General features: G+C 38.8%; 1 protein-coding gene and 1 long non-coding RNA gene across 6 annotated transcripts in view; one reads left to right on the forward strand and one right to left on the reverse strand.

Annotated features, from left to right (window-relative positions):
• Positions 1-6,248, forward strand: part of LOC127496213 (uncharacterized) — a 163,319-nt gene extending 157,071 nt beyond the window's left edge. The window contains exon 3 of the long non-coding RNA XR_007925265.1: positions 6,109-6,248. This is a non-coding gene — a long non-coding RNA (uncharacterized LOC127496213). The remainder of the gene's footprint in view (positions 1-6,108) is intronic.
• LOC127496210 (NACHT, LRR and PYD domains-containing protein 12-like) overlaps positions 1-27,373 on the reverse strand; it is a 206,778-nt gene that overhangs the window by 165,585 nt on the left and 13,820 nt on the right. For 4 of the 5 annotated variants that reach the window (XM_051863936.1, XM_051863937.1, XM_051863938.1 and 1 more), the window contains exons 6-8: positions 23,127-23,297; positions 21,631-21,801; positions 18,514-18,684 (exon numbers count right to left, since the gene is read on the reverse strand). In XM_051863936.1, the coding sequence (XP_051719896.1) occupies positions 18,514-18,684; positions 21,631-21,801; positions 23,127-23,297 (513 nt within the window). Of the gene's footprint in view, positions 1-15,404; positions 15,434-18,513; positions 18,685-21,630; positions 21,802-23,126; positions 23,298-27,373 lie in introns of all 5 variants that reach the window. The other variant, XM_051863934.1, reaches the window with a different exon arrangement.

Here is a 27,373-nt window from a genome sequence, read left to right on the forward strand (position 1 = left end):
AACAACCTGTAGAGAACAATGACAGTTTGAGTTGTAGTTCAAGTGTCTGTAGTTTGTTATTCACTCTGGTCTCAGATCAGGAGAGGTGATATAATGACAAACATTGCCACATACTGCTGCTGATAGAACGAGATTTATTCATGTTGATGCTCAATTTCTGCTTCACAGGATTTCCCATTACATATCATTTATTAAATCTTGTAATCAAACACACAATTGTGTTATGTTTGTTCTCATTTGGGAGCTTATAAACTGAATTGAAATGTGGTGAACTCAATAGAGATATTCAATATCCTAATGCACAATGTAAGAACTACAGCCTACACATGCATTGAGATCATGTTAATGAGCATCTTTTCCTCCAGATCATCACCCATTTACCTCCAGGTTACAGCTCTACACTGTATTTCACAGTTAAATTCATGCCATGCTTTAGGAAATCTATGAGAACACAATTAGCTCAGATGATTTTAGAACAAGAAGAAAATAAGATGAAAAGTAACTCTTACTGAGGACAAAGACGTGTGAATATTAGAGAGATGATCTTACCACAGTTTCTCCAGTTTACACTGAGGATCCTGTAGTACATCAGACAGCAGATTCACTGATTTTCCTATTTTATTCCCAGTCAGATCCAGATGTCTCAGGTGTGAGGGGTTTGATCTCAGAGCTGAAGCCAGAGCAGCACAACCTTCATCTGTGAGATCACAATACCACAACCTGTAGAGAACAATGACACACTCTTCACTCTCTCAGTTCAGTTCAGATCAGTTTAGCAGTGAATCCATTATTAGAGAAAATACAAACTTAAAGCACAAATTAATGATGTTTGATGGATCATTAGACTGAGATCTAAAATGACCAAAACATGATCATAAAACATCTTGTCACGATTGGGTTCTCTGCACCAGATCTCCTGGGCCGTCAGAGGGAGCCCTCTCCCGAGTATTAGGTTCTATTGGACTACAATTCCCATACGCCCACATACCTGGGACTGATCACGCTCGCACCTGCCGCCAATCACTTCATTACCCATTCACTATAAAACACCCATTCTCACACAGCTCCGTGCGAAGTCTTGATCAGCCACGGTTATTATTTCTGAGCGTTCTTTCCTGTCTGTTTGCCTGTTATCAATTGGACTGTTATTCTGGACTGTGATTCTTGCTGCCTGCCTACTTGACTGCCTGTTATTGTTTATTCCTGCCTGCCGCCTGCCTCGACCTCTTTGCCTGTTCCAGTTTACCCTGTCTGCCGCCTGCCTCGACCCTCTGCCTGTTACTTGGTTTATGATTCCTGTATTGCCCTTGTTGTTGAATAAACTGCAAATGGATCAATACTCTTCTGAGTCGTTACACATCTAAATTATCATTCAATCAGGAAAAATAATATCTCTTATTTGCACTATAATAAATATATTAAATGTCTGTCTTTTGCAAAATCTGTTTTAATAAATGACACTATTCACTACATAGGTTAGTTTTACTATGTTATTTATCTGTACTATGTAATATGTATGGAGTATCAGTTAATCTGTGTGTGTGTGTGTGTGTGTGTGTGTGTGTGTGTGTGTGTGTGTGTGTGATTTTACACAAAAACACACATTTAAAAAACATTTTAGAAAGTGTAATCGCAGAATGATGAACGTGATAAACAGTAATAATGAATCCAGCATGTTCTTCATTTCTCTTTACACCTTAAATATAATTTACATTGTGATTCATGTGTGAGAGTCAAATATGATCTTACCACAGTTTCTCCAGTTTACAGTGAGGATCCTGTAGTACATCAGACAGCAGATTCACTGATTGTCCTAGTTTATTCCATGACAGATCCAGTTCTCTCAGGTGTGAGGGGTTTGATCTCAGAGCTGAAGAAAGAGCAGCACAACCTTCATCTGTGAGACCACAATCAACCAACCTGTAGAGAGTTGAAGTTTCATGGTCAAATTCACATTGATAAAAAATGTTAAGACTGAATTAATATTTATGTATTTATTAACTTTTAACCAAGGGTCTTCAACCAGGGCTCTGCAGCGATACTGCAGGTGGTCCAACAATTAATGTTTGATCACAAATAATTTTTTTTGTTAAAAATTAAAATATGGGTAAAAAACAAAGTGAAATATAAATATAAGCACCCTCAGTTGATAATGTAATAATATCACATTGGCAAAACAGATTTGGCAATCGCTCCAGTGCACTTTTGTGTTCTAGAGAATGTCAAATGTTTCCAATCACAGACATGTTTGTTGATCTCTTAAACGCAATGGCCAATCAGAGGTGTTTTATTTAGTCAGAACCCAGTTTTTGTTTTGTTGTTGTTGTTGGAGTTTTTGTTCAGTGCTGAGTTCTGTACGCTCAAGAATCCTCTCATTAACAAACAAAGACCGATGCAAGTAAAAGATTCATTATGCAGTGTAGACAACTTTATTGATTATAATGGAACATTGTGAGATTGTGAACTGAGATGAGTGACAGCTTTTTAGTGATTGTAAAGGGAGCGCTCTTTCGACGCTATAAAATTATCCATTGAATAAAAGCTGCTGAGAGGACCGATGCAAAACAGCGTGTAATTACATGAGAACACAATGAGCTCAGATCATTTTAGAACAAGGAGAAAATAAGATGAAAACTTAAACTCTTAAAAATGAGGAGCAGGTGAAGGAGTATTAATCATCATTTGCACTGATATTTAGTGTCTTTACTGAGCATTTATTTTACAAGTTGATTTTAGTTTTAGAATTTACATTAAAGGAGACATCTTAGTGAGGACAAAGACGTGTGAATATTAGAGATGATCTTACCTCAGTATCTCCAGTTTACAGTGAGGATCCTGTAGTACATCAGACAGCAGATTCACTGATTTTCCTATTTTATTCCCAGTCAGATCCAGTCGTCTCAGGTGTGAGGGGTTTGATCTCAGAGCTGAAGTCAGAGCAGCACAACCTTTATCTGTGACTCCACAATTACTTAACCTGTAGAGAACAATGACACACTCTTCACTCTCTCAGTTCAGATCAGTTCAGTTTAGCAGTGAATCCATTATTAAAGAGAAAGTACAAACTTGAAGCACAAATTAATGCAGTGTAGACAACTTTATTGATTAATAATGGAAATTTGTGAGATTGTGAACTGAGACGAGTGACAGCTTTTTAGTGATTGTAAAGGAAGCACTCTTTTGAGGCTATGAATAATTTATTGAATAAAAATTTTGTTTATCTTGCTGCTGAGAGGACCGATGGCCAATCACACACTGCAAAACAGCATGTCGAAATAGATGTGCACAATATAAAAGCATACTAATAGATTAATAGAAAAATATTCATATCAATATATTTTTGAAATTCTATTTCAATTATTTGTAAAAGTAATGACTTGTGAATAATCTTAAATGTCTCACTGTACATTGCTATTCTTGTTATGATGGAGCTGTTGCTACATATTACATCTGTACTTTACCAGAGAACCTGCACTAATTTCAGATACTCAGTGATTTAATTCTTTAAAGGTGCCCTAGAATTGAAAATTGAATTTACCTTGGCATAGTTGAATAATAAGAGTTCTGTACATGGAAATGACATACAGTGAGCCTCAAACACCATTGTTTCCTCCTTCATATGTAAATCTTGTGCGTTAAAAACACCACGGAAAAACAGGTGAATCTCAGCATAACACTGACTGTGACGCAACAGTCAGGGTCATTAATATGTACGCAACCAAAATTTGCATATACCAGCCCATGTTCAAGGCAGTATTAACGTCTGGAGCTGCACAGCCGAATCTTCAGACGTTCTGCAGGTATTGTAAAGCCATCAAGCAATGACAATAGCGAAAATGGCAGATGGATCGATAATAACTGTTCATGATCCATGATATCATGATATATTTAGTGATATTTGTAAATTGACTTTCTAAATGTTTCGTTAGCATGTTGCTAATGTACTGTTAAATGTGGTTAAAGTTACTATTGTTTCTTACTGTATTCACGGAGATCAGAGCCATGTTGTTATTTTCATTTTTAACCCGAAAACGCTTGAAGTCTGTATAATTCATAAACGCATCCGCATTCTTATCGAGTCTCTCCAACTGTGTGTAGCTTTAGTCTCGTTAGCCATGCAGCACTATCAAACTCATTCAGAATCAAATGTAAACATTCACAAAATACATGCCATAATTACATGATCTGATATGCTGCATCACCAACAGTTTGTAATGATCCATTTTGAGAGTTATATTGTGAACTTCAGTATTGTTTATGCAATGTTTATTGGAGTCACAAGCTTGGGGGTGGGGAGCACGAGCATTTAAAGGTGTACACACCCCAAATCAGAGCATTTTTAATCCCACCCCAAAATAGGCAGTTAAAACATGGTATAATAAAAAAAAAAACCCATGGGGTATTTTGAGCTGAAACTTCACAGTCACATTCTGGGACACCTTGTAAAATGTCAATTCTAGGGCACCTTTAAATGTCCATCTCACAGTAAAATTAAAATGTGAATTTTAAATAGATTAAAGCTAAAGTTTGGGTAAGTTCAGGTGTTTAACCACCCATCTGACTAGTAAAATTAAGATTCTGCTGTTCTCCATTAGGAGATTTAAGCTACAAGATAAATGAGCTGTTTCTCAATAAGTTTGTTTGGTCTTAATTTCTTTTATTTAAAAACAAATATTTAAACATATAAATTCCTTCTTTATGTGCAAGAACATTCAACTGGTAAACCTGAATTATTTATTTATATGCAAATTATCTTACTTTGAATGTCTGACGGAAATTTACATTGTCACGGTTTAGAAAAGACATAAAAATACTGACCACTAAACCCTGGACAACATCTGCAGAACTGAAGATTTATGAACTTTTATTTTTTTTCTAATGTTTTATCAGTGAAGTGATTGTTCTCAGTGATACTTACTGAATTGATCTGGATTCTTTAATCACAGGCAGCAGCTTCTGAAAAACTTTCAGTTTTTCAGTGTTATTGTTTCCTCCAACAAATTTATTAATATCAAACTCATCCAGCTTCTTCTCTGAAGTCATCAACACAAAAGCTACAGCTGACCACTGAGATGAAGAGAGTTTGGCTTCCTTTATTCTTCCAGATTTCAGATACTGTTGTATTTCCTCAACTAGTGAATGATCACCCAGTTCATTCAGACAGTGGAACAGATTGATGGATTTCTCTGGAGAGTCAATGGTGCTGATCTTCATCTTGATGTACTCAACTGTTTCCTCGCTGCTGTCAGATCTGATGCTTGTATGTTTTATTAGTCCTTGTAGGAGAATCTGATTAGTCTTCACTGACAGACCCAGAAGAAACTGCAGGAAAAGGTCCAGATGTCCATTTTTACTCTGTAGAGCCTCGTTTACAGCTCTCTGATGCAGCTCAGATAATGAAACATTATAAAACCAGTCCATAACTTTAGACCACAAACTCTGTTTGGTGATTGGGTCAAACACATTTATGTTGCTGTTAGTGAAGGAGAGGTGCACATATAGAGCCGCTAGATGTTCCTGAATGCTCAGATGAACAAAGCAGAAGACTTTCCCCTGATACCAGCCAAACTCCTCTCTGAAGATCTGAGTGCACAGTCCTGAGTACACTGATGCTTCTGTCACATCAATGCCACACTCTCTCAGGTCTTCCTCATAGAAGATCACATTGCCTTTCACAAGCTGCTGAAAAGCCACTTTCCCCAGTTTGAGGATCATGTCTTCATCTGTCACGTTCTTCTCATAGTCCTTCTCATGTTTGATGTTGGTCTGAAGGATCAGGAAGTGTGTGTACATTTGAGTGAGAGTCTTGGGAATCTCTCCACTCTCTGCTTCACTCAACATCTTCTCTAGAACAGCGGCTGAGATCCAGCAGAACACTGGGATGTGGCACATGATGTAGAGGCTCCTTGATGACTTCAGGTGTGAGATGATTGTTTTGGCCAGACTCTGATCACTGATTCTCTTCCTGAAGTATTCCTCCTTCTGTGGATCATTGAAGCCTCGTACCTCTGTCACTCGATGGACACACTCAGAGGGGACGAGATCAGCTGCTGCTGGTCTGGAGGTGATCCAGATGAGAGCAGAGGGAAGCAGATTCCCCACAATGAGGTTCGTCAGCAGCACGTCCACTGAGGCTGATTCACTTACATCACACAACCTCACATCGCTCTGAAAATCCAGAGACAGACGACACTCGTCCAGACCATCAAAGATGAACAACACTTTATATTTGTCACTGGATATTTCCATTTCTTTTGTTTCAGGGAAAAAGACATGAAGAAGATCTGAAAGACTGAGTGTTTTGTCCTTCATCAAATTGAGCTCTCTGAAAGGAAGTGGAAATATGAGCAGGACGTCCTGATTCTCTTTCCCTTCAGCCCAGTCCAGGATGAACTTCTGCACAGAGACTGTTTTTCCAATGCCAGCGACTCCCTTTGTCAGCACAGTTCTGATGGGTTTATGTTGTCCAGGTAAAGGTCTAAAGATGTCACTGCATTGGATCGGTGTGTCCTCTGTTTCTGCTCTCCTGGATTGTGTCTCAATCTGTCTCACCTCATGCTCATTACTGATCTCTCCACTCTCACTCTCTGTGATGTAGAGCTCTGTGTAGATCTCATTCAGGAGTGTTGGGTTTCCCTGCTGTGCTGTTCCCTCATACAGACACTCAAACTTCTTCATCAGATTTGATTTAAATGTGTTGAGGACTTCATGGCTGTAAAATTAAAATATCACATTATTTCATGGCTTAATAAGCACAGTCTTTTTTGTATTCTGTGTCATAATCAAATAATGCTATAATCATATTTTACAGTAATGTTATACCTCAGATCAGTCTGTGTATCCCTACTCAGGGATTGTAATTTATGATCCATAGACCCATCACTCCTGGGCTCTGGTTCTGATCTCTTCTCATGAACTGAACTATAACAGAGAGAGAATAAAGTGAATGCTTTAAAAGGGACATCAGGTGCAAAATTCACTTTTACATGGTGTTAAATGTGTCTTGGCAGTGTGTCTACACAACCACCCTATAATGATAAAAATCCACCCACTGCTTTTTTTTAATCCCCACAAATCATAAGCACTTTGGCAGAACAAGCCGTTCACACATTCTTGGCAAAGTGACGTCAATTTGCACAGGCCCCTCCCACGACTGTTGACGGACACTGCCGTTTTAACATAGATCTGCCCTGAGTGAGCTGTAAACAGTCCGCCCTTGTTTAGATGCCGCACAGGTACAAGACTGTCTCCTAAGCAACTGAGGTGTTTTGTTATTGGATGTAAGAAGGAACATAGCAGTCGTCATTTACTCCCGACATCTGAGCCACTGAAGACGCAGTGGATTAATTTTGTTTTTTAAGGGGAATGCTCCCCCCGATCTACCTAAATACGTTTGTCTGTACGAATCACTTTACACCAGGCTGCTTTCTGAATGAGGTACAGTACGAAGCAGGTTTTGCTAAAAAGTTGGTATGATTTTCTAACAAACGACAACAAACTCTGACGTAATCTGACCTGGTCACGAACCATTGCTATGACGATGAGGCAAGTCCCTTGCAAAGACTGCTGTTTGATCGCGTCGGCGCCTCGCGCATACTGTGGCACACACAACAAAGCGCTACAAATGTGACATCGCAGCTTGTTCATTATCAAAATAAAATACAGTCGAAAAAACAAATATGTCGTCATTTCTATTTAGAACCTTCTCACTGTAATTCATAACCGCACGTTAATAATGAACAATGCATTAAGGTCATTGTCTTATTATAAACTGTGTACGTTTTATGTAAAGATAACATGGTAACACTAGCTACATTAAGATTACCTTTGTAGAGGGTTTATAAAGGTGTTGGTTAATGACTAACAAGTAATTTACAAATGTATTTTAAATCGTTTTTGATCAATTATAACTGCATAAATAAGAATGGTGAATTCAACGCAATACCTGCCAAATAGTGTTTACAGCCTGCTGCAGCGAGCCCTACTTGCAACCAAGCGGCAACCTCCCCCAGTTTCTCTTGAAGCCAATACGGAAGTGACTGCTATTCATCGACTGGCCACTAGGGAGAGACTCCAAAAAATCTCATTGAGCCCCATGTTAAAATGCCCAAATTTACAGCAGAAAAAAAAAACATGTTTACAAGCTGGTACAAATTGTGGTTTTGGTCTATACAGCTAATTTTGCCCTTCATGACAACTCTGAGGGGGGTGAATTTTTTTTATAACTCATCCGTTTAAATTATATTAAGCCCTAAATTTCTGCATAATTAAGGGTGTGGAGGATATAAGGCGGGATATAAAACTTGGATATTATAACTAAAACTGCTGCATTTTGCAAAAATTATACTTTTTTTTTTTGTGAGATATATACTATCATATACAGTTTTACAACATAAACGCTGCTCAGGTTGCATAATTTCTTGAAGAACGATGATGGAGAGCAGATCATTCAGTAGAAATGTGATGCAAACAATGGATAATATAACAATATTTTATTGATTTAACGCTTTTGTGGACAAAAAGTATTGTTTATTGTTTTTCAGTGGACGCTGATGGACATTTTACCCAAGTCCCACAGACTGGATTCATCTCCCGATCGCTATTTCATTATAAAGGTATCAAGTCCTGTTTGCACACCAGACACAAATTACAATTACTGGTGCTGGAGCATCTATATCGTAAAAAAAACAGACACCGTAGATTGACAGTAAACATTTCTAATGATATAACTTATATTTTAGATAGTATCTAAGATAGATAGATAGCTCCTTTGCCTGCTAACATGATCATGTCGAGCTAGGCGGGCCTGGTTTCAGCAACCAGGCACCTCAGTTCCAACCACGTCCCGCCTCCTTGCCCATTTTCAGTTATCAAGGAGTGACGTGCGGTGACGCGCTGCTAAGATGGCAGCGGCCTCATTTTTACTTCAAAAATGCTCTTCAGACATCTACGGGTGACATCACGAACACTACATCCATATTTTTTTTACAGTCCATGCTTGCAGCCCACAGAAGATAGGGGTGGGGTGAACAGTAGTTCATTATCATGAGGGGACATGCACCGAAATGGGTCGCTGGGAAAAGAGCTGTTTTTGATAAGGTAAAAAGGGTGTTTTTTACACAACCACTGAGAAATTTTAACCAAAGTATGTTATAGACTTTTCATGAAGACCCTAAAGAATCATACTAACTTGTGAAAAATGGGCATCCGATGTCCCCTTTAAATTACCATATTCAAAACAATAATAATAAAAAAACACTTATTCTTTTATACATAGAATCACTTTAGGGTTTTTTATTCACACTATGTTGATACAAAAACTGTACATTTAACTAAGCACTCTCATAGATGTGTGTCTGTGTGAGCAACACTATATACCTTAAAATATCAAATAAACAAAACCCAAAAAGAATTATTCAATATCAGAATACTATTCTGATAATACAAAATGCCATACTATATTCATATTTTACAGATGTGTTATACCTGAGATCAGTCTGTGTATCTCCACTCTTAAACCCTATTATACGACCTATAGACCCGTCACTCCTCATAGACACACAGCTGGGCTCTGGTTCTGTTTTCTTCTGATGAACTGATCTATAACAGAGACAGATTTGATCATTTATGATTATAATAATTTTATTACAAGGTCTTTAAAAAGTATTTTTCATCAAACTTTAGCACTTTAGGTCTTGTCTTGTTTGTAATAAAATCTTAACATAACAAAAACACCTATATTTTAAATGTAATTTATGTTTATTCAAAGTACCTGCATTCAGGAGAAACATCTTCATCTCTGGATGTTTGTGTGTCATCCATGATGAATCTGAACAGTTGAAACAGAATCTGATCTCCAACACTCTGGACGGAAATGACAACAACAGCAATTTATTAAATAACGGTTGTTATTCTGGTTGTTAAATCGGCGTACATCAATTCTGAACATTTACTTTCACATTTGTGACGCGCGCGACAGGGTGGTGCGTGCGTCTTCCCTTCGTATAGTGTTGAAAGATACATATGGCACCTTGAACTAGGAGCTTTCTAAACACTTTGCTAATATTTTGTTTTGAATTAGTGGTTCGGAGTGCGTGTCCAAAACCAAAACAAGCACATATGATTTTGTTATATATGATTTGTAAGGGTTTCCAAAAGTTTAGAAATTCCAATGGTTTGACGCCAGAGGGCGTTAAATCTTATTGTGTATGCAGTCGATCCAACATTTTAAATACATTCAATGAGTTTTATTGAATGTATTAAATGAAGTCGTGCAGTCTGTCTATATTAGGAAACCTCTCCGGCTCTCTTAATCATTGAAGAACTGAGATCAAGTCTAAACACTCATGAACATTTAGTAGAGACATTTGCTATTCTTAATTGTAGGAGTAAGAACAAAATTATGTCATTAGACACACTTTAGACTTTTTTACAGATGGCTTCATACACACACACACCAACCAACCCATAATGCATTTAAAGAGAATATTTCTTTTATGAGAACCTCTGATTAGCTTTCAATTTAAACTGTTCTCTGTTCACCAACAATCTTACAACTGATTTATCCAGGAATGAAACTGTTCTGCTGTGTTGATGTATGATTGGCTGAGTAAAAAGGATAAAGTATTTGGTATTTAAACTGTGTCTGAAATGTTATAACTTTATTAGACCATATGTTTTTTAGTCTTTCATTTATGATGTTGTGTTCAGTTGTTTAAAGATTTTTTATTATTATTTTAGAATTTATGTCTAAATGGAGGAGCTAAATGTAAGAAAAAATGGACAAGTGTAAACTGAGATTAATTAATTAAGTAATTTAATACTTTTGACTTTTGTACAAACTTTTGTATATATATATATATATATATATATATATATATGGCTTTATCAGATTCTTATATTATTTGTTAAATATATTTTCTCCAGATTAACTGTGCAGCTGATGAGACCTGATGTAACCTAAACTCCTTCCTCACTGAGAGCATGAAGCTGTGAATACATGTTTAAAGGGACTTTTTTGTGGAAAAACTCCCACATAAGACACAAATGTAGCCTCTGACCTGCATGAACTTCAGGTGTTTATTCAGTTGCATTCAGAAAATAAACTTCTTTCCACACATTAAATGGCTTTTCATGGCAGCGCATGACGATTGAGAAGTATAGGCTATCCTGTCAGCAAAACTCTTTCCTCACTGAGGGAAAGTGGAAGACTTGGGCTGGATTTCCCGAAACCTTCTTAACTCTATACGTCGTTCTTAAATTATACCTAAAGCCTTAACATTAATATGTGTTTCCCGAAACGTTGTTGTTAGCCTACCTTCTGTAAGTCATTCGTTCGTAAGGTTTGTCTGGACCACTCTTAGCTATACCTTATCACTGTTGACAGTCTATACGAATATAATTCTGAAGTTGTAATACACCCAGTGTTCAATTAGGATAAGAATAAAATACAAAGATTCACTGTTAAATTCAAATGTGCTTTGGCGCTGAGACAGACGCGTTCAGTGCTTGTCATAACAGTGTTTTCAACCACATCAGGTTTATTTTAGGTTTCAGACATTTAAATACACATTCGAATTAAGTACTATATATAAAAAAGACATTTAGTTTGTTAAAAATCAAATTCCATACACTGATGTCTACGAAAGCTGCAATAATAACCCTTTCAATTATATAATTTGTAAAGTGTTTTATTCATATCAGATACACATTGTGTATGAAACAATGAAATTTACTCTATTCTTCTCTCAGTTCACCGGCTACATAGCCTACTTCTATATATTTCGGGGAAAATTTCTTAAATCCGACAGCTCTGAATTGCAGTGCAAACTCATCGCGTGACAAAACACATTCACTTCCACATATTTTACGGAATCGGAATATATGATAAAATTCATGATATAGTTAACAGGTTTGTGAATATTTTGAATAAAAAAGGAAAAACGATATAAACACGATACCTATGTAAGGAATTAATACGTTCTAAAATCACGGTCGCCTTAAACTCACACTGGGGTCTCAGCTAGAATATAGAGCCCTCAGAATATAGATAAATTACAATATAGATTTAGTTTGCAATTTTGATTATTTTTATAAGATCCCATGAGTCCTAATAAATGCAATTTCTACTTCTGAAGTGATTCTTTTATAAACACCACCGCTTTCTCACAGTAAAGCAGCCCTGCATGAATTATCGATTCTTGAGCCATCGATATCAACCAATTCAGCAACACCGCCATGGACAGCACCAACGTCGCACTTAAGAAAGGTTGATTCTAAGGTCTCAATACGCCTAGAAAAGGTATATCTTCAGTTAAGGTATACCTTTAGAGTCTTCGTAGCGAGCTAAGAGACAGCGTTATCGGGAAATCCAGCCCTGGTCTTTTTGTTTGTCCATTTTGTGATAAATTATTTTTTGTGACATTATGATGTTTCTTCACTTTATTCAGGTCTTAATTTGTACACAGCCATTTGTAACTTAAATGTCTCATGGCTTCCAGTGTCATTCCCTTCCACTTATTTTACCTGTATAAAAACAGTCTGTTACACTGCTTGATATTCCAAACTAGTAGGCTTTGTTATCATAACATTTCAACGTATCATAATCATAAACACACTGGTTTGTAGCGCAAATAGTTCTATCGTTTAATGCACTTTGTTATTCTTTACGTTATTAACATATAGCGGCTAATGAACCGGCTAATGAAAATAGCTTACTTCCGCATTGCAAAATAAGGTGGATAATCGGCAAAAATCAAGAGAGCAACTATTTGTTTGTGAGTATCAAGTACTGGAATTCAATTACAATTAAATCTGGATGACAAACTGCAAAGAGACTGAACAATAACATCAACACATGCATAAAATGCCCAGAATTTTTGATTGTGGCTAAGACTTTTCAGTGTCTCACTAATCATTTAGATGAATTGTCTGTATATTTATTATTTTATTAATGTTTAAGGTAGTTGTCTTTTTTTTACTTTGATCAACCCTGAAGATATTATTGGCTTCCTTTTCTGGTTCCTCCACCAATTGTTCTGTTTTGTGACTGACTTCAGTATTCATTAGATTGTACTTCAATAGGAATCTGCGTAATCAAGAGTTTTGCATGAGGGTGAAAAAGAGTTTGCTTGTGTTCAAGTTGGTCATGTGAATTCGCCTCACTGACCGACAGAAAGCTGATTGTTTTAAAGTGACTTCTGTGAGCTGTGCTTCATTCATCTCTACACTATTCACAACTGACCTGTTTTTGCACATGAAATGTATCATTTTGATCGCACCTTTAGACTCATGCTGTTGATCTAAACATCTAAATTCTTTTTATTTATTGTTTTGGTTACGTTTGTTTCAAATCTTTAATTTGACTTTAACTTTGTTTATGATACAATTTTTACAAAACGAAATTCACTTTAAAGAAAGGCTTTCTGGAAAAATAAAGTTAATGAAGTGGTCAAAATCATGTCTGACCCACTCCATGTCTCCCGATATATTGCGCATCTTATGATGTATCCTATCTTACCTACTTTTCATAATCAAACAGATGAAATTAAAAAATAACATTATAATAGGTGTATTTAAACATAAATATGAAACTAAATACATTTTCTTTAACAGCTACCAACATGTACTCAAGTACAGTACAGAGAAATTTCACGTCGTGAGCAAAAGCGGATCATGAGTCGAATCGGATAATTTAGATAATTTTAGATTAATTTAGATAATTTATTTTTAGACTTATTTGTTGGCCAGTTGTGGCCTTTGCAATAAATATTAAACCATCTATTGTGTTTTATTTTTCCACTATAGTAATGATAATATTTACAGTAATATATTGAATTTGATAGGTGTCTCTCACATTGTCCCACAGCAACATTAAAATAGTGTAGATTAGTGTACAATGTTTTATAATAATAATCTATTCTATTTAGTGTCCATTTCATTCATTTAACATATTTAATCTTGGGGGCATCCAAGTTATTTGACACATTTGAAAGAAAAAAGAAAAAGAAAAAAGTAACACAATGGTTACTTTCCCTGTTAATTAGTTACTTTTTTGTTACTATTTGTGAGAAGTAACTAGTAACTGTAACTAATTACTGTTTTAAAGTAACGTGCCCAACACTGCTCAGGTGACCTATTTTGATCACAAAAAGGTGAATTTTCACCGAAAGGTGAGGAGTTTGCATCTATGCTCTAAATTTCAGTTTCAGTTCTTTTCCTTTTAATATAAAGTGAAGAATTACGTAGGAGTCACTGCTTTTTGTTGTTGACTTTAGAAATACTTGCCATCAAAAGGAATATGTATCAACATATAGCAATTAGTAATTAACTGTGTTCAGAGGCAGGAGGACAAAAACAAGAAACCAGTAAAAGAATGTGACGATTTAGGTGCAAACGTTAATAGCTCATCACATAAAAAAATAACACAAATATTTTACAGAAATAAATGTTCAGTGAAATTATGTGAATAATCTTTGTCGCCCTCTGCTGGTAGACAAATTTACAACATCTGTCTCTTCTGTAGTCACACTCTTAGTAAAACTTGTGAAAACTTTTCCTAACGATGTCTGTTTTGCACAATAAATCTATTGTCTATTGCTTGTTTTTTCACTTTGCTTTAATCATTTGCTGCATATTTTGAGTGTTACACCATCTACATTGAAATCAGTATCTAACAAATTTGAAACGGTTCAAAGTTGCTATTTTCATCTCTCATTTTCATAAGCCATTACTATAAAACGAGAAACTGGTGTGAAGTCACACACACATGTCAGTGTGATCGCTGTGTGTCTCTGTGTCTTCAGTCTCTGTAGCTCCTTATTCACCATCAGCTGATCCTGAGGAAACTGGACTGACGTCTAAATACTGAGAGTCCTACAATAAAACACACAGACAGTCACATATGAGTATGAGACATTACTGCTGTCACATCACATCAGGAGATCATTTCAGAAAAAACAGCCAGAGATATTATATATTCATCACAGCCAGAGATATGAATGAAAAACTGATTAATAATAGTAAATGATAAACAACTCTCTATTTATCACTTACACACAGAGACAATGTAAGATGAAAATATTCATATATTCATAAATCATATTCACATTACAGAATTAAACTCTTATTAAACACAGTTTAAAGTACAGAGACTAAAGAGGATCTGAATTATTCTTATATTCTCCATTTACACATATGTGGCTGTTACTGAACTTTTGAATCAGTTTAAAAGCTTTAAATAAAAATATACTCACAATATTTTAGTTCCTTCAGGTTATAATGTGGATCATCCTTCAGATCAGAGAGCAGCTTCACTCCTGATTGTTTTAGTTTATTCCCAGACAAATCCAGTACTCTCAGGTGTGAGGGGTTTGATCTCAGAGCTGAAGCCAGAGCAGCACAACCTTCATCTGTGACTCCACAATCCTTCAACCTGTAGAGAACAATGACACACTCTTCACTCTCTCAGTTCAGATCAGTTCAGTTTAGCAGTGAATCCATTATTAAAGAGAAAGTACAAACTTAAAGCACCAATTACTGTTTGATGGATCATTAGACTAAGATCTAAAATGTCACAAAACATGATAATAAAACCATTTTTATTCAATCAGGAAAAATATCTCTTATTTGCACTATATTAAATGTCTGTCTTTTGCAAAATCTGTTTTAATAAATGACACTATTCACTACATGGGTTCGTTTTACTATGTTACTTAGATATGTACTATGTACAACCCCAATTCCAGAAAAGTTGGGACATTTTGTAAAATACAATAAAGTTAAGAATCTGTGATTTGTTGATTCTCTTTAAGCTTTATTTAACTGACAAAAGTACAAAGAAAATATTTCCAGTGTTTTCACTGAACAACTTTATTGTATTTTGTAAGTATAAACAAATTTTGATTTTGATGGCTGCAACACACTCCAAAAAAGTTAGGACAGAGGCATGTTTACCACTGTGTCACATTACCTTTCCTTTCAATTACAATTTTTAATCATTTGGGAATTGAGGATAATAATTGTTGCAGTTTGGCAAGTGGATTTTTACCCAATCTTGCCTGATAAAAGACATCTGTGCAACAGTCTGTTGTCATCGTTGTCTGATTCTCCTTTTCTTTTTTTTTATGATTCATATTTTTTATTTCCTTCAATGGGCAAACAATATATTCAATTTACAGATAATTAAATGTTTTGTAAACCCCTCCCCCTAGCCCACCCAAACAACGTGTCAGAAACAATTATTTGTAGATTGCTATTGTAGATTGTAGAGAAAGAAAGCACAAAATATAACAGAATAAATAATTTACATTCTTACAATGTGTCTCACCACAAGGACTTTAGAGATCCTCAAGAAATGCCAAATATCTACCCCACCTTCTCTCATAAACGTCTGTTTTTTCGAGTAGTCTATATGACATTTTTTCATATGGTGCCACTTTCCCCAATTCTGCAATCCATTCTTTAAAAGATGGTGAACCTGCTGACCGCCATCCCCTCATAATAATTTATCTCCCTATCATAATACTTATTTGAATCCACTCTGTCATCTCAACATCAGCACTTAATAAAAGCAGGTCTCCTAAGATTGGACAAAATGAAAACCAGCATCCTGACACATCTTGAATATAGTTATGAACCTTAATGCATAATTCATCTGATTCTCCTTTTCATGATGGGCCATACATTTTCAATAAGAGTCAGATCTGGACTGCAGGCAGGCAGTCAGACACATCCACTGTATGGTGTATATTGTCTAGAAACCACTCTGATGTTGCACATGCTGAATGAGGCCTGGCACTGTCTTGCTTCCCAGAAAAGATGTCATCTTAATGGCAGTTTATGTCCCTGTATCTCAATACATGCCTCCATGTCAATGGTTCCTTCACACAAATGCAGGTCACTCATGCCGTTTGCACTGATGCACCCCCATACCATGACAGATGTTTTCTTTTGCACGTGTCACTGATGAAAGTCTGGATGGTCCCTTTCGTCTTTGGGACTGAGAACTCCATGTCTGTTTTTTCCAAAAACAAGCTGAGACGTGGACTCATCTGATCACAGCACACATTTCCACATTTCTTTTGGACCATCTGAGATGAGCTTGGAGCCAGGAAACTCGGCAGCATCTCTGCGTTGAACAGATGTATAGCTTTCTCCTTGTGTAACAGACATTTGAGATGCATTTCTTGATGCAGCGTCAGACTGTGTTAAGTGACAAAGGTTTTCTAAAATATTCCCAAGCCCATTTGGCTATATTTAACACAACAACATGAAGGTTTCTCATGCAGTTCCATCTGAGAGGTCAAAGGTCATGCACATTCAACTGAGGTGTCCTACCTTGCCCTATACAGACTGAGATTTGTCTTAATTCCCTGATTTTTTTTTTTTTTACAACATTATGTATGGTAAATAGTGAAAGACATGAATTCTTTGCAGTCTTGTGATTTTTGAACTGTATGACAATTCTCTCATGACATTTGGCACAAAGTGGTGAGCCATGACCCATCTTTGCTTGCAAAGACTGAGATACTTTTTTACACCCAAACATTATACCCTCACCTATTTCCAATTCACCTGCTAATTGTGCACTGTTTAAAAAACAGTTTAACTTGGATATTATATAATTATTTGTAGCCCAAGACTGGTTGCCCACTGAAGCTAAGCAGGGTTGAGCCTGGTTAGTACCTGGATGGGAGACCTCCTGGAAAACTAGGTTGCTGCTGGAAGAGGTGTTAGTGAGGCTAGCAGGGGGTGCGTTCTGGTGCAATATGACTGCCGTCACATCATCCAGGTGGATGCTGCACATTGGTGGTGGTTGAGGAGATTCCCCCTTCCATATGTAAAGCGCTTTGAGTACCCAGAAAAGCGCTATATAAATGTAAGGAATTATTATTATTATTATTATTATTATTATTTTCACTTTTATTTTGCCTCTGTCCCAACTTTTTTGAAGTGTGTTGCAGCCATCAAAATCAAAATTTGTTTATATTTACAAAATACAATTATGTTGGTCAGCGGAAACATCAGAAATCTTTTCTTTGTACTTTTGTCAGTTAAAAAAAGATTCAGGAGAATTAACAAATCACAGATTGTGGGTTTTATTGCATTTTACAAAATGTCCCAACTTTTCTGGAATTGGGGTTGTTATATGTATGGAAAATCAATTAATCTGTTTATGTGTGATTTTACACAAACACACGTTTAAAAAACATCTTAGAAAGTGTCAATGCAGAAAGATGAATGGGGCGAACAATAAGACTGAATCCAGCATGTTCTTCATTTCTCAGTTCTGGCTGTTGAGCCCGAATCTGTTTAAAGTCAAGAGACTGAAATGTTGATTGTGTTGTATTTTAGTGTGACTCTCAGTCCTGCAGTATCATGTTACTGAGGAGCAGCTCATGTGTTCAATCATTTACAGCTCAATCAGCTGAACTCACAGCAGCAGAAAGAGGCTGAACACTTCAAATATACTTTACATTGTGATTCATGTGTGAGAGTCAAATATGATCTTACCACAGTTTCTCCAGTTTACAGTGAGGATCCTGTAGTACATCAGACAATAGGTTCACTGATTTTCCTATTTTATTTAATGACAGACTCAGTTCTCTCAGGTGTGAGGGGTTTGATCTCAGAGCTGAAGTCAGAGCAGCACAACCTTCATCTGTGACGCCACAATCATACAACCTATAGAGAACAATGACACACTCTTCACTCTCTTAGTTCAGATCAGTTTAGGAGTGAATCCATTATTAAAGAGAAAATACAAACTTAAAGCACAAATTAATATGTTTGATGGATCATTAGACTGAGATCTAAAATGTCACACAACATGATCATAAAACATCTAAAGTATCAATCATTCAGATTCAAGATTCAATCAGAAAAATAATATCTTTTATTTGCACAATATTAAATGTCTGTGTTGTGCAAAATCTATTTTAATAAATGACACTAGACAGGGGGAGACACATCTGACAGATGACAGCAGGGCAGACTCTCCTAAGGGAATACACACCGTGGAATACACACATATGCGACTGCCATAGGGGTCACAACATATGTGACCTCAAGCACCGACGTTGGTAACGAGTGCTTGGCCTAGCATCAGACACTCCGCAATGTCCGAGCCGCAAGGAGTGGCGGAGGAACTCAACAGGGTTCGCCAGGACGGGGAGCTCGCTGGAGCAATGGACACTTGTATCCGGCCCAGGGGGCGGGAATGGAATTGTGCACCGTGCACCAGCACCCAGGAAGAAGCAACTCCTCTAGTGAAGTGAGCTCTCAACCTGAGCGGGCAAGGCACGCCTTGGGAGTGATAAGCCAAGGAGATGACATCCACTATCCAGTGAGCCATCCTCTGCTTGGAGACAGCCTTTGCCTTCTGCTGGCTTCCGTAACAGATGAAGAGCTGGTCTGAGGTCCTAAAGCTTTGCATTCTGTCCATTTAAAAACGGAAAGCGTGGACGGGACAGAGCAAAGCCACAGCTGGGTCTGCCTCCTATAAGGGCAGCACTTGCAGGTTCACTACCTGATCTCTGAAGGGAGTGGTAGGAAACTTGGGCACATATCCAAGCCGAGGTCTCAAGGTAACATGAGTGTCACCTGGCCTGAACTCCAGGCACGATTCGTCGAGTGAAAATGCATGCAGGTCCCCTACCCTCTTGATGGAGACCAATGCAACCAGGAGTACTGTCTTAAGGGCAGCTCTTTTAACTCAAATGACTGCAAAGGCTAGAAGGGAGGTCCCCAGAGAGATGTAAGTACCAGGGACAGGTCCCTAGAGGGTATAGAGGGAGGGCGAGGCGGATTAGTCTCCTTGCCCCCCTCAGGAACCTGACGATCAGGTCATGTTTCCCCATGGACTTACCATCAACTGCGTCGTGATGTGCTTCAATGGCGGCAACATACGCTTTGAGGGTGGAGGGAGATAGCCTTCTCTCCAAACCATCTTGGAGGAAGGAAAGGACTGACCTGATCGAACATGAGAGGAACACCACTCGATGAACAGGTTCCACTTCAGAGCATAGAGGTTCCTTGTAGAAGAAGCTCTAGCAGAAATGACAGTGTCTATAACTGACTGGGGTAGATCATCTAGAACCTCTGCTTCCCGTTCAGGGACCAGACATGGAGTTTACAGAGGTCCGGGCGCGGGTGCCATAGAGTGCCCCGTCTCTGAGTCAGAAGGTCCTTCGTCAGAGGTATGGGCCAAGAAGGTGCTGTCACGAGGAGCATCAGTTCTGGGAACCAGGTCCGAGTGGGCCAATAGGGCGCCACTAACAAGACCTGCTCCTCATCCTCCCTGACTTTGCACAGTAGCTGTGCGAGCAGGCTAACTGGGGGAAATGCATACTTGCGAAGGTCCCGGGGCCAGCTGTGTGCCAGTGCATCCATGCCGAGAGTGCCTTCGGTCAGGGAGTGCTGTCCGTACAGACCAGTACGTGCTTGCCTAGTAACAGCTGTTTGAACCGGCTCAGCGCAAGACGTACTGCTAGCAACTCAAGGCAATTGATATGCCACTGCAGTTGAGGCCCCATCCACAGATCTGAGACTGCATGCCCATTGTACGTGGCCCCCCACCCGGTAGTGGAAGCATCTGTGGAGACCACAGCATGCCTGGATACTTGTTCAAAGGGAACTCCTGCCCACAGGAATGAAGGGTCCGACCACTGAGTGAGGGTACGACGGCAGTTCGGAGTGATGGACACAAGGAACATACCGCATTGCCACACCCATCTCGGGACTCACCCGTGAAGCCAGTGCTGAAGCAGCCTCAATTGAAGCAATCCGAGCGGCGTGACTGTGGCCGCGGCTGCCATATGCCCCAGGAGCCTCTGAAAGATTTCAGTGGGGCCGCAGTTCTGCTCTTGAGCGAACTCAGGCAGTTCAACACCGACTGGACATTCCCAAACCAATCTTGGGGGCAGACGCATTCAAAAATGCGTTTCTGCATCAACATTTTGAACAGCAGCCTGAGAAGGGATTCACAGATCCAAGATTGGCCATAACCCGCCACCTTTCTTGGGTACAATGAAGTAGGGGCTTTAGAACCCTGACTTCATATTGGCTGGAGGGACCGGCTCTATTGCATCCTTCGCCAGGAGGACAGCAATCTCCGCCTGGAGCACAAGGGCATTGTTCACAGAAACATGAGTGTAGTGAACACTCCTGAACACTGGGGACGCCGGGCGAACTGAATCGCATAGCTGAGTCTGATTGGGTGGATGAGCCAGCGGGATGGGCTGGGGAGTGCTAACAAGGCTTCCAGACTCTGAACCAGCGAGACCAACGGCACCACAGACGCACCTGGCATGGGGCAGTGAGGCGGAGCTGAGAGATCCGACTTGGACGGCAGACGGCATAGCGTCCCGAAATGGGGTCAGATGGGGTGTATGGGAGACGGCATAAGGGAGGCAGCCTCGGCATGCACACTGCCACCTGCTGGCGAGCTGAGAGGGGGCTGAGGGTGGTGAGGCATAGAGTCGCACACCGCCAGATGCGCTCTCTTGGGACCTGGAGGATTGGGAAACAGTTCTTCTGAAAAACTGTGGGTACCGCTGGACTCCGACTCTCTGAACACTTCAAATATACTTTACATTGTGATTCATGTGTGAGAGTAAAATATGATCTTACCACAGTATCTCCAGTTTACAGTGAGGATCCTGTAGTACATCAGACAGCAGAATCACTGATTTGACTATTATATTCCCAGACAGACTCAGTTCTCTCAGGTGTGAGGGGTTTGATCTCAGAGCTGAAGTCAGAGCAGCACAACCTTCATCTGTGAGATCACAATCTCTCAACCTGTAGAGAACAATGACACTCTTCACTCTCTCAGTTCAGATCAGTTTAGCAGTGAATCCATTATTAAAGAGAAAGTACAAACTTAAAGCACAAATTAATATGTTTGATGGATCATTAGACTGAGATCTAAAATGTCACAAAACATGATCATAAAAATCTAAAGTATCATTCAATCAGAAAAATAATATATTTTATTTGTACAATATTAAATGTCTGTCTTGTGCAAAATCTGTTTTTAAAAAATGACATTAGGGGCCCCATCATACACCCAGCGCAATGCGGCGCCAGGTGCGACGCAAGTGTTTTTTGCTAGTTTCAGCCTGACGCAGTTATCATTTTCACATCCTGTGCCAGGTTGTTTAAATAGCAAATGCATTTGCGCCCATTTGTGCGCCCATGGGCGTGCTGGTCTGAAAACGAGGTGTGTTCAGGCGCATTGTCGGCGTGTTACTATTTTGAGGCAACTTAAATAGACTGCGCCACTGACCAACTGAAACCTGGTCTAAAGTCAATGTCGCAATATTTGTTTTGTTATTTAAAGAGCGCGTTAGTAATTTGCACCTTTAAGCAGATGCACAACGCGCGTACATTTGGCTTATTACACACACAGGGAAGCGCAACAGCACACAAACATGCCAAATGTTAAAAATAAAAGGATTATAATGTAAAAGATTATTATGGTGTGCATAAAGATAAAAATGCTTTGTTGGAATCCGGCTTTTCCCGTAGATGGTCTGCTTGCGCTCTTTAAACCTTGTGCACGAGCAGATCCGTTTCCTCACTACAGACACGTTCAGTCATTCCACTTGCAAGTTCCGCTTTGTAAATAGCGAATACACCATGGCGTGAGCGCATTGTTCAGTTTTACCAGTCAAAATTCTCCACTAAATTATGCGATCTGAAGAGTTTTGAGCGCTCTCTCCCATCTCACTACCATGTCATCACACTAATGGGGAGGAAATATCATCAAAATGTTAAAACAAATGTTTAGGAGTTCCACAAGAGTGTAATTTTTCTGAACATCTGCACTCAAATGTGACATTGATTTTATAAAACAACTTCAATAAACAATAATTTACTGAATCACTTTCACATTTCAAACACAGTCTGATTTTGCACCATCAAAGAAAACAGAACAAACAGCAGAATTGCTGCGACTCCGGGCAACACAATGTTTTGTTCCTCAAAGAATCAGTGTATTTGAACGAATCAGAGTACATGATTCAATTAGGGTATCAATTCATACTTTTTTACAGTCTATGATTCATACAATCATTTGCTAAGTTAAATTATGATTCATGTGTGAGAGTCAAATATGATCTTACCACAGTTTCTCCAGTTTACAGTGAGGATCCTGTAGTACATCAGACAGCAGATTCACTGATTTTCCTATTTTATTCTTAGTCAGATCCAGTACTCTCAGGTGTGAGGGGTTTGATCTCAGAGCTGAAGTCAGAGTAGCACAACCTTCATCTGTGACGCCACAATCATACAACCTGTAGAGAACAATGACACACTCTTCATTCTCTCAGTTCAGAACAGATCAGTTTAGCAGTGAATCCATTATTAAAGAGAAAATACAAACTTAAAGCACAAATGAATATGTTTGATGGATCATTAGGCTGAGATCTAAAATGTCACAAAACATGATCATAAAACATCTAAAGTATCATTTAATCAGGAAAAACAATATCTTTTATTTGCACAATCTTAAATGTCTCTCTTGTGCAAAATCTGTTTTTAATAAATGACACTATTCACCATGGCTGGACTTCCCAGTGGACTTGAGGAGCTCATGGGCCCTGGTCAGTAGGGGGCCCCACTTTTACCTGTTTATGTTTGTTTGATTTGTTCAGTTTTGCCTGTTAGAAATTATTAGTTTCATTTATACTGTCTGGCCAGTTTGAGCGAGGTCTATAAACGGAACAGCCTCCGACTATGAGCTTCGATGCCATAATCAAACAGACATAAACTTGTATTTATCATTATTTTACATAGAAGACGGACACGCATATTGAATCGCATCTGCTCATGTTTATTTGTGAACACATGGCTACTTTAAAGGTTTTAAGGATTTAAGCCCAAAAGAGTATGCGTTTAGAAAGATACTGATAAATTCTCTGTCTAAATTCTCCACTAAATTATGCGATCTGAAGAGTTTTGAGCGCTCTCTCCCATCTCACTACCATGTCATCACACTAGTGGGGAGGAAGTATCATCAAAATGTTAAAACAAATGTTTAGGAGTTCCTGTTTTTATATTTATAACATAATATAGGAGTTATCACACAAGCAAGAGAGTAATTTTTCTGAACATCTGCACTCAAATGTGAAACTGATTTTATACAACAACTTCAATAAACAACAATTTACTGAATAACTTTCAGATTTCAAACACAGTCTGTTTTTGCACCATCAAAGAAAACTGAACAAATAGCAGAATTGCTGCGACTCAGAGCAACACAATGTTTTGTTCCTCAAAGAATCAGTGTATTTGAACGAATCAGAGTACATGATTCAATTAGGGTATCCATTCATACTTTTTTACAGTCTATGATTCATACAGTCATTTGCTAAGTTAAATTATGTTTAAAGTCAAGAGACTGAAATGTTAATTGTGTGTGAAAGTGTGTATTTCAGTTAGACTTGACGGAATCAAATTAATTGTGATAATTGCTGAAGCTTTTATTCATTATTTAATTTTTTCAGTTATTTAATACATTAAAAATGTTATTTTTAAAACATTAATCTCTTAACATAATTTATGCAATTATTATTGCTGTGCAAATCCATTCATGCAATGTCTGAGCTGCATTAAACTGTATGTGTAAATCCAAAAATGGATTTTACTGATACTGACTTCATTTGATTGGTAATAATAGCCACACACAGCATATTTTTATTCTGAATGAATTTATTGATTAAATTTAAGAATCTGACATAAGAGGACACAGATAAATAAAAATTAATTTAAAAATACTGTTAATCTCTGGCTTTATTGCTCAGTGTTATTTTAGGGTTTTGATCTTCTCTCAACTGAGAAAGGACATGCTGTATTTTATTGTATTATTATGACTGATATTATAATATTAATTCTAAACTTTAACTAGATTAGGCATGTTGCATATTAATTGTTCTAGGAACCTCAAAGAATATTTTCATTTTTGTGCATTTTGAGCTACAACAAAATGATGATCTAGTTGATTTTGTGTAGCGTAGGTAGGGCGCAAACATAAACACAAGGACCCCTCAGTCCTTCCCTGCTATTCACTACATAGGTTAGTTTTACTATGTTACTTAAATCTGTACTATGTATGAATGCAGTATCAATTAATCTGTGTGTGCGATTTTACACAAACGTTTAAAAAACATCTTAGAAAGTGTAAATGCAGAAAGATGAATGTGATGAACAATAAGACTGAATCCAACATGTTCTTCATTTCTCAGTTCTGACTGTTGAGCTCGAGTCTGTTTAAAGTCAAGAGACTGAAATGTTGATTGTGTGAAAGTGTGTATTTCAGTGTGACTCTCAGTCCTGCAGTATCATATTACTGAGGAGCAGCTCATGTGTTCAATCATTTACATCTCAATCAGCTGAACTCACAGCAGCAGAAAGAGGCTGAACACTTCAAACAATCTATGTACCTATCTATCTATCTATCTACACCTCATAACTTTATGAAATTTATGTATAATCATTCATCAAATTCTAACATAACGTCTCGGTTACATGGGTAACCCTCGTTCCCTGAAGGAGGGAATGGGGACGTACATTGGACAGACCGACGAATAGGAATCTCGCTAGAGAGGTCAATCTGCTTCGACTGTAACTAAAATGAGCCAATACACATTGGCATGCAATCATATGCAGCATTCTGGGGTGACTCCAACCCGATGAGAGGTTGGTTCTCCCAGAGGGAAAGACACAGGCTCCGTTTAGAAGCAACCATGGAATAACACATATGGGATCCCCGTAGGGTCACATAAATGAAACCCAGCCTAAATCCAGTTCTCAAGGATACAACGTAGTAAAGGCCTGGCGCCAGACGCTCCGCCATGTCCGGCTGCCGAAAGGGTGATCGGAGGACTCAACAGGTTCTGCCTTGTAGGGACTCTCTGGAGCAATAAGCGCATGTAAGCGCAGCAAGCCGACACTAAGCCGGGGCCTCTCTGTGCCTCTGACCTGAGGTGAGAACACGAAAGCAGACCGGCTTGACACGAAGGCTATAGAATCTAGCGAACATTAGGTGTCACCCAGCCCACAGCTCTACAAATATGTGTGACCAGTTGGCCATCCTCTGCTTGGAGACAGCCTTTCCCTTCTGCTGGCCTCTGTAACAGACAAAGAGCTGGTCTGAGGTCCTGAGGCTTTGAGTTCTGTCTATGTACAGTCGCAAAGCGCGGACTGGACAGAGCAAAGCTAGGGCTGGGTCTGCCTCCTCCGGGGACAGCGCTTGCAGGCTCACTACCTGGTCCCTGAAGGGAGTGGTAGGAACCTTGGGCACATAGCCAGGCCGGGGTCTCAGTACCACGTGAACGTCGCCCAGCCCGAACTCTAGGCACGATTCGTCAACCAAAAATGCCTGCAAGTCCCCTACCCTCTTGATGGAGGCCAATGCAACCAGCAGCAAAGTCTTCATAGACAGAATCTTTAAGTCTGCTGACTGCAAGGGCTCAAAGGGAGCATTCTGGAGTGCTCGAAGCAGCAGAACAAGGTCCCAAGAGGGTATGGAGGGAGTTTGAGGAGAATTTAACCATCTCGCCCCCTTAAGGAAACTGATGACCAGATCATGCTTACCAACAGACTTGCCATCGATGTCAAGTCAAGTCACCTTTATTTATATAGCGCTTTTTACAATGTAGATTGTGTCAAAGCAGCTTTACATTGATAACTGGTACATTATTTGGCTGCACAGCAGCTCTTAAAAGACTAGTGTCAATGCAGGCAGATCAAAGCACTGTTGAATATCAAATGTCAAGTCAAATGTCAAGTGTCCCCAACTAAGCAAGCCAAAGGCGACAGCGGCAAGGAACCCAAACTCCATCAGGTGACATCAGGTGGCAGACAAGTGGCAAATAGGTGTTTAAATGGAGAAAAAAACCTTGGGAGAAACCAGGCTTAGTCGGGGGGCCAGTTCTCCTCTGGCCAACAGTGCTTTGTTACGATTCAGGTAGCTATCATAAGTCCGACAGGATCGCAACAATCAAAGTATTTATTCCAGTTCCATCCAATTGAGGATTGTATTCATCACGGCTGTTGAGGAACTGTGTCGTGGCTGTCGTGTCGATGAGGCCCTCAGAGTGGATGATCTAGTTGACTCAATCTCTGCTGATACTTCAGGGCTGCGTTGTGGTCGTGTCAAGGCGCAGGTCCTTGGTCTCACCTGGATACGGCCTGGATCCGGTTGACTATGGTTGTAATGATGGGTCGGCAGAGCGGGGATCCATTTGCAAGCTTTATTAAGAACAGTATTTACACAGGTAGACAGGGGCAAAGGCAGGAACATAAACAAGGGCAGGCAATGGTCGAGGCAGGCGGCAGACAAACAGAATCAGGGTACAGGCAAGGATCA

This window comes from Ctenopharyngodon idella, chromosome 15, assembly GCF_019924925.1.
Source record: "Ctenopharyngodon idella isolate HZGC_01 chromosome 15, HZGC01, whole genome shotgun sequence".
NCBI classification, from domain to species: domain Eukaryota; kingdom Metazoa; phylum Chordata; class Actinopteri; order Cypriniformes; family Xenocyprididae; genus Ctenopharyngodon; species Ctenopharyngodon idella.